General features: G+C 50.0%; 1 protein-coding gene across 1 annotated transcript in view; it reads left to right on the plus strand.

Moving 5' to 3' along the window:
* The first annotated feature begins 4,929 nt into the window (after positions 1-4,929).
* The window catches only part of MEX3A (mex-3 RNA binding family member A), a 16,784-nt gene continuing 13,565 nt past the window's right edge, over positions 4,930-8,148 (plus strand). The window contains exon 1 of the mRNA XM_010564181.1: positions 4,930-4,939. Coding sequence (XP_010562483.1) covers positions 4,930-4,939 — 10 coding nt within the window. The remainder of the gene's footprint in view (positions 4,940-8,148) is intronic.

An 8,148-nucleotide genomic window follows, 5' to 3' on the forward strand; every position in this document is an offset into this window, starting at 1 on the left:
AAAGGGGAGTCCCGGGTTAGGGCGAGTGCCCTCTGCATTCAGCGCTGTAAAGGCAGGAGCTTAGCGGGATTCAGTGCGGGATCAGACATTTATCTGGATAATGAGGATGTCTAGACTGATAAGAAGAAGGGTTAAATTGGCTCAGGGCCTGATTCTGCTTCATCATGCGGTTCTCACAGCTTGGCACACTCCAGCACTGTTGGGAGTAACTTGTGGGCAAACCCAAGATGGGTTGAAGCTGGACACAGCCCTTGTTCTTCCCATTTTTTAAACCTAGCGATCAGAGGTATCGTCAGGCTCCTTAACCCCTGGAAGGCAGACGCGAGGAGAACTCTAAGAAACCTTTAACGTGCTCAAATTAGCTTCTCAGAGCTCTTATTTTTCTGCCTTAGCTATGCCCTCACTGTCTCCCTGCTCTCCACAGAGAAAACCCCACAGACTGGGGCACAGCCACCCTCTGACACTATCCTATGACCTGTCCCTGTGCAAGGAAGGCAAAGCCTGTGGCAAGGGAGACAGTTTTGGACCGCACCATTGGATTGGAACCACGAAGGACTGAGCTGGACAAAGCGACCCTCGGTTTCACAGCAACTGGGCAGAAAGACGGCTCTTGCTAACTCGTGAGCCTTAAACACCAATGCCCAGAGAGGAGAAGGAATAGATGAAAACGAGCATCTTCTCCCTCAGGCTCCCCTTCTCCCTCACCTGCTCCATCTGCTCCTAGTCCCAAGGCAAAGCCAAATCTTGAGGACTCGCAGCTCCCTGCAGCTCTCTCAGCCAGGCCAGCTGGGTTACTCTGCTCTGCCCTGCACACGCCAGCCCTTCATGTCCCACTCCTGAACTTCCATCACCAAGAGCAGCATCCAGAGCGAAGAGGTACAAGGCTGAGCCTGGAGGCACTTTGCAGCAGTGAAGAATCAGTTGCACATGTGGCAGAGTTACTGCTAGAGCTGGACATGGAGCAGGAATCCCACGTGCATCCTCTATCTGGTGGAGCAGATGCTGCAGCCTGGCCTTACAGGGCTCTCTCCTCTACAGAGACATCACTTTGCACAAAACTTGAGGGATTTAATACCTCTGAGGCTTCTACCTCTCTGCCAAACTTGGGTGAGGCTGGTCAACAGGTTCAGACCAACATGCAAGCCCTGGGATCAGGTGTGACTTTGCCTCCCTTAGGAAGCCACAGTAAAATGCCCTCTCTTCAAGCTGTGAGATGCTTCCAAAAGGATATGGAATTGCAGAGAGCAAATAAATGTGAAGACCTAACAGTGTCACCTGCTTGTTTGTTCCAAGAGTCCCTTTGCGGACTGCAGCCAGCTGACAAGGTCTTCTTTGCACAGCAGTAGCAAGGATCAGCTTGCTCAAAATTGCTCAGCACTCCCGCAGGAGTCTGCTTAGACAGGCAGATCCGGGAGGCAAATGCTCCGGGAAAACCTGGCCCTGATTTGGGTGCCTGCATGAGAGCTGAGCTGTTGGGAAAAGCAGATCCCCACTGTCCCCTCTGGAGGGGCATCATCCATCCCTGGGCTTGCACAAGCAACTTCAAATCATCTAAAACAGCTGCAAGATGTGCTCTTTGGGCTTTTCCCCAGACAGGCCTGGTATCCAGGCCGATGTGCCATGCAGGATGCCAGAGCAGCAGTAAGAGCAATGAGGTGTGTTGCAGTGATCGCAACACACCTGCATGGCTTAGCCTCCACGCCACCCCGAAACACTGTGCTGCAACTTCCACTACGAGGCTAAAATTAGTAGCAACAGGAAGAGCTCCAGAGTACGATGGAATGATTAAAGCCTCCCTGGAAAGGAGGCATCATGTGCAATGTAATGACTTTCCTCATTTCTGGCACAACGTGCAACAACCATTGTGGAATATGATGGGGAAGGGTAAGGAAAGGAGAAAGAGAGAGGTGATCCTACACAAAATTGGAGTGAGAGTGCTTGTCTAGAGGAGAAAAACCAGGACCTTGGCTCTGCTGGACTGTGCCACGGACACACTGTATGACTTTGGTCAAATTACTTATAAAGACACAAAAAACTTAAGGATCATGCATGCTATCACCGCCTGAGATTTATAAACTGCTTCGGTTACAAGTAAACACCTAGATTAAACGGAAAAAAATTTCTCTTTTACATCTGTTTAAATTTGTGTGTTGAAAGTGCTTTGTGAATAATCAGTGTCACCGTTTTCCAGCACAGTCAGTGGGGATGAGGCATTGATCTTTCACTCCATGCAAGGATATCCAAATCCATACTTTTGAACATTTTGTTGGCCTTGTTTGGCCAAAAATATGACTCCAGCCAGCCCCATCACCCCCATCCATGTTCCTGAAAGGCAATGGGATTTCATTAGACCTCACCCCTAGCTATATACCTTCCCCGTTTTCATTTAAAATAACCCATAATTGGAAAGAGCATTAAACCAGTGGGCACACCAAGCCTCCAAGAAGGAAGATGTTACTGTGCTGAGAGAGCTTGCTTATAGTGCAGGAAAATAGATCTGCCCCTCTGGTTGCACCCTAAGACAAGTTGGTTCGACTCCACAACTCAGATTCTCGTCTCAAAACTGGAAATACGGCACATCCCCCTCTCCCAGGCAGATCCATAAAGACAGTGCTCATTTGTTAGGGTAATGGGAGACAGGTAAGTCCCTTGGATGGGGCTGCCATATTTCCGTACAAGATTTCCTGGACAGAAATACGTGCACATGCGCTGCACAGCTTGACAACGGACGTGCAGTGAATCCAACCCATCCTGGACGTGTTGGATTTGCTGGGCACACGCGGACCATCTGGCCAGCACATGGAACTCAGGCTTGACATGTCCAGGAAGCATCTGACTTACTGCGGAGGCACCAGGCAGCCGATCAGAGCACATGTGGGAAATCTGCCCCACTGGCATCGCAGCAGAGGATGGTGCGATGCCCAAAGAGCTGATCCGCACGTGTGCTAGCACAGCTACGCCAGGATTTCTAGGCTGATGTAGATTCAGAAATACCAAACAAGTGGCCAAAACCCTAACATCCCCCCAGACAAAATTTAGAAGAGGACATGTCCAAGGAAACATACGGTAATCCTGACATTCTATAAGTTGAAATCAGGAATTATGTGCTTGCAGAAGATGGGATTTCAATGGGAGGAAAAAGTGTTCCTTGGAAAACAAACTACATGTATAAGCAGCAGGAATAAGGGGAGAGTGTGACTCTGAAACTGAAACCCGCTTTCGATCCCAGAGCTAAAATCATCCAGATTTCAAGTTGAAGGAATTTCTTCAACAACCTTAGGGCAGTTTTTCCAAAAAAATGCATGACCAAAGTCCAAAACCTCCACACTTAAAATCACGATCAAGTCTGCAAATCGCTCAGCACCAACAGTCCCACTGCCAGATTGTCCCTGTAGCTTAGCACTCCATCTGCAGCCAATATGCTGAGCTCTTAACAAAATTGAGGGGTTTTAAAATCTGGTCTCCTGGGCCTGATCCCATGGACCCGGACTCACCAAAACCAATGGACTTCAAGGAGCTTTGGATCAAAGCTTTGCGGTAATTTACTTATCTCATAGAAGAGCTTAATTAACAAATGTTTGCAAAGCACTTTAGGATCCCTGCATGGAGAGCAAGATACCTCTTGCTGTCGGTCCTGTCTGCAAAGCAAAGAGGTTTAAAATCAATGCACAGCAAATGAATTGTAAGGACAGTTGCAGCCACAGATGGGGCTGCAGTAACGTACCCTTGGGTGGATTGGCCACCACGGAGGGCAGATTAATTTCTGAACCTCTTGCTGCAGGAAATGGTCAGCACATGGGGCTGCTGGAGGAGATTGTGGGCTCAAAGCTCCACGTACCCACAGGGTGTAAGGGATCTCTTCCAGCTTTCGAGTGGTTGGGATACTCCTCCTTCACATGCGGCTGAGCAGTTATTGAAATGAGCTGCCCAGGGATGGGGAGATGATGTCTTGGAGCTCTCATGGCGCTGTTACGCCAGCTCCAGTCTCATGTGAAATGAAAAGGAAGAAAAGCCTAAAAAAGGCATCCTGGTCACAAGCAGCATTTTTGCCTCCCTGCTGCCTGTACCACCCTTGGCTTTTCACAGCAGCTTGCGGGAATGGGGATGCTCACCCAGCATTAAAGCTTTTCCAGCAGCTGCTGTCTTTCAAATACCTCTTTCTCCCAGACTCGGCTACTTTCGGGGGGAAGAGGGATGCAGCACTGGGAAGTGCCAAACTTTGCTTTGCATTGATGACACAAATTAACCTAGAAAGTTTCTTTCTTGTGTTTGCTCTTGATGATTAATGTAAGTTACTGTTTTGCCTAAGGACAGTCTGCTGGCACCACCTCAGTCAATGTCAGCTTTATTCTTGCCTTCAACAGGGCTTTCTGTTACAAGCCATGGTGCCCGGACTCCCCTCCCTGATGGCTCTGGCATCGACAGCAGTTGCAGTTTGCAGTTTCTCCCTTTTCTTTGATCATTCTGCAACCTATTGCCTAGGAAAGGGGTGAGGAGCACGTGACGCTGCTATATGATTCCAACCTCTCTGCTTGGCGGAGTCTTCTGTCGTCCCTGGTTTTAATTAATACTTTTTTTCCCTGACAGTAATTCAGGGATGTGGATTTTAAAACATTTGGAAATACCAACTTTCTAACTAGAAACACTGTGTTTCTGCCAAAACCTTGTTAGGGACATTTGCAGAGTGGATGTAGCTGTGCACAGTCTACACCCGCAGCAAACTATTCAGCTCACAATCCAACACTACCTGGAACCAAAAAATAACCTTTTACTCCCATGTCCAGTGAGCTGCAAACATTCAAGCCTCCGACAGTCCCGTGATATGAGCCCCAGTGATCTATTCCAGCTCATCAAGTCAATTCAAGCCACCTGGCAGTGCTAACTTTAACCTGAATTACTATTGAAATACAGCTTCCCCAGAGGGCAACAATGCCAGACGGTAGGTAAGATCATTCCTAAGCAGTTGCTATCACCCTGAGGAGGATCAAAGTCTTGGTTGGAGCCCAGCTACGCCCCCAAAATATTGTACGAACTGAGAAGCGTTGCTATCAGGGACCCATCAGGATTAGTCATTGCCCGTGTTGCCAATCCTTGCAATTTTTCTATGAGCATTCATGTTTGCCTGAAATTCCCAGCTCCGTGAGTCATGTGAATATGTGCGAGTAGGAATTTTCATTTTTTAAAGTAAGTTTCTAGACCTTGTGGTTGTGCAGAAAAGTGAGGTGATGTAACTCGAGTGAAATCTGAAAGCCCCAGGAGAAAGCAAATGAAAAGAAACCCCATATTCATTATTTTTGTGGAGTCACACAAACTCTTTAGTTAGTTTTATGATTTCTGGGCCTGGCTTGCGCTGTCTGAAAGCTTGGAGCTGGAGCTCAGCAGGCCTGTCTTCTTTTTTTTTTCTTTTTTTTTTCCTTTCACTTTATGATTTCGAGGGGCACTTTCTTCTCCTGAAAGCTCCAGGACAGAACTTAAAATGGAGGTTGTAAGCAAAACTGTGTCCCTAAAATGACATGATACCTACAGACCAGGCATCTTTATTGGCTTCATGAATGAGATCAAACTTTGACAGATGAAAACATTGCTCTATAATTTACAGGACAAAATACAACGGTTCCCAACAATACCAAAACATACTGCATGCACATGTGTTTATGCGCATGGATGCACGCATGAATACACACCCACATTATGAACACACCTGCATATAGACATATGTGCACACAAAACACTTCATATAAAAATACATTTGCCATTTATGCACATATTTCAAGTAAACGCTCACCACCTGCATGCTCACTTTATGTGTTTGCAGTTTGCACGCACGCGCCTGTAACGCACATGCTTACACAGATACACACAATCTTTTTACGTGGTTCTAAGCGTGTGAGTGAGCCATATTCAGCAGGTGTGTGCAAGAGTAACAGGCAGCGTGTATGTGAACATCCAAATGTATTAAATGCACACATTTTTGTCTGTATAACCTCCATGTGGCACACAGGACTGAGCGTGTCCATATAAACGCTCCATCTGATGCGTGTGTATGTGCATATAGAGCCACTATCCATCATATCACAATACAAACAGACGCCACCTCTTAGACGAAGGAAAACGCCCCAAACTGCCAGACTTTCACAAGTCCCATCACCCTGCAAAGACTAAAAAAAACCCACCAGTAATTCAAGACACAGTTCTACAATCATGACCAAAATGAGCCACATGAAATACAATAGCGTGAGGTGGGTTATTCTGTTCTTAGCTATACTTTTTTTCTTGTTGTTTTTTTTTTTCTTTTTGAACACTCGCAACACAAACACCAAAACCTCTAACCCCACAGCAGCTCGGCTCCAGGTCCTGCAGCAAAGGGAACCTGCCACCACCAGCCCTGCCAGCCGGTGTCCCAGCACCTCCCAGACTTTGCGCTACGGATCAGGAAACCTGGCTGCCAAAACAAAACGAAAGCAAAATTCCCATTCCCAAAGTGCCTGGGCAAACTTGCAGGGAAAGCTATAGCAACACCTTACCGTCTGAGTCAGTGGATGAGACATTTCCTTGTGCTGGGTGCCCCATCTGCTTAGTTCATCTGCAAGCTGAGATCTTCTGCTTGTAGACCCAGAAAGGGGGGGGGTGTGTGTGTGTGAGAAACCTTGCTGCAAGAATCTGAGAGCCAGAGAGAGGAAATCATACAAAATACAGTGGGGGGTAGAAAATTCCTGCCTCGGTGACAAGGCATCAGTGCCACCATCCCCCCGCTCCGTCCCCAGCCAGAGCCGCAGACGTCGCCTCTGCCAGAGCTGCAGTGCAATGTGGCTCGATGGGAGCCTCGCATCTTTCTGCATTGTCTCTCTCCAGTGTAAGCTCATGCAATCTCATTTCATGGGAAAGACATCTGGTTTGATTCAAAGGGAAGAAAGGGGAAGAGAGGAGAAACGCACACTCACACACACACAGCCCAGCCTTGCTGGCGGGGAGCTGGAAAGCTATTTTCAATGCTTCCCTCTGCGCTAAATCGCTCCTCATTTCAATGAGAAAAGCTAGCCGAGGGAGCAGGGCTGTCCCATGGCTCTCCCCCAGCATCCCCCAGTTTGCAGAGGGGGCTTTGCTGGGGCAGGAAGCCAAAGACGGGGAGGCCGAGCCCCAGCAGCCCCGCCAAGCCTCACTGCTCCTGTGCCTGGAGCCACCAAAAGGCCTTGGGGTGCCCAGGGGTTCCCCCTTCTCCTCTCTTTCCGTGATTCCCGGTGCTGCTGGATGCACGGTTTCTACCCTCAAATGCTTGTGATTTTGGTTGGGGGTCTTCCCATCCCAAGACTGAAGCCCCCACGTTTGGGGGGGACCCAGCACCTCTTGGAAGGCTGCGTCCCCCTTCGCAGGAGGATGAAGCCCATGAGCTACCTGTTCATGGGAGGTGGGCTCATCCCTTCAGGACCTGCCCTGGTGCCCCCTTCTCCCCACTGTTCACCCTGCCAGCTCCGGTGCTGCTGCCAGCCTATGGCCCAAGCAGTTCCACCTTGAGGTGTCCCTGCCCAGCCCCTGCTTCTCCCAAGGGTCCCCGCTATCCCAGTGGATCTCTAGGCTCCCAACCCTTGACCTGTCCACAGCACCCCTCAGGGGTGGGCAGCGGCAGGTCCCCACACAGACCCTCCTTGATGGGGTGCGCATTGACAGGTCCCCATGCAGCCCCCCCTGCACCCGTGACCGCTCCATGCTCAAGTGCACATGGTGGGTCTCCATGTGGACGCCCTCTCCACCCATGGCTCCTCTGTGCCGGAGTGGATGCTGTTGGGTCCCCATGCACTCCTCCTCCACTTGTGGCCCCCCCATGCCCAGGGCACGCACAGTATCTCCACAGCCCCCTCCACCCTTGGCAAGGCAGGTCCCCGTGTAGCCTCCTCCACCTGTGGAACAGCGTGTCCCCACACAGCCCCCTTCCCCCATGACACAGTGGGTCACCCCGCAGCCCCCTCCACCCATGACATGGCAGGTACCCCACAGCCCCCTCCACCCTTGGCAAGGCAGGTCCCCACACAGCTCCCTCCACCCATGACACAGTGGGTCCCCACACAGCCCCCTCCACCCTTGGCAAGGCAGGTCCCCCCACAGCTCCCTCCACCCATGACACAGTGGGTCCCCCCACAGCCCCCTCCACCC

The sequence above is a fragment of the Haliaeetus leucocephalus genome, unplaced genomic scaffold (genome assembly GCF_000737465.1).
Source record: "Haliaeetus leucocephalus isolate CR32 unplaced genomic scaffold, Haliaeetus_leucocephalus-4.0 Scaffold175, whole genome shotgun sequence".
NCBI lineage: Eukaryota > Metazoa > Chordata > Aves > Accipitriformes > Accipitridae > Haliaeetus > Haliaeetus leucocephalus.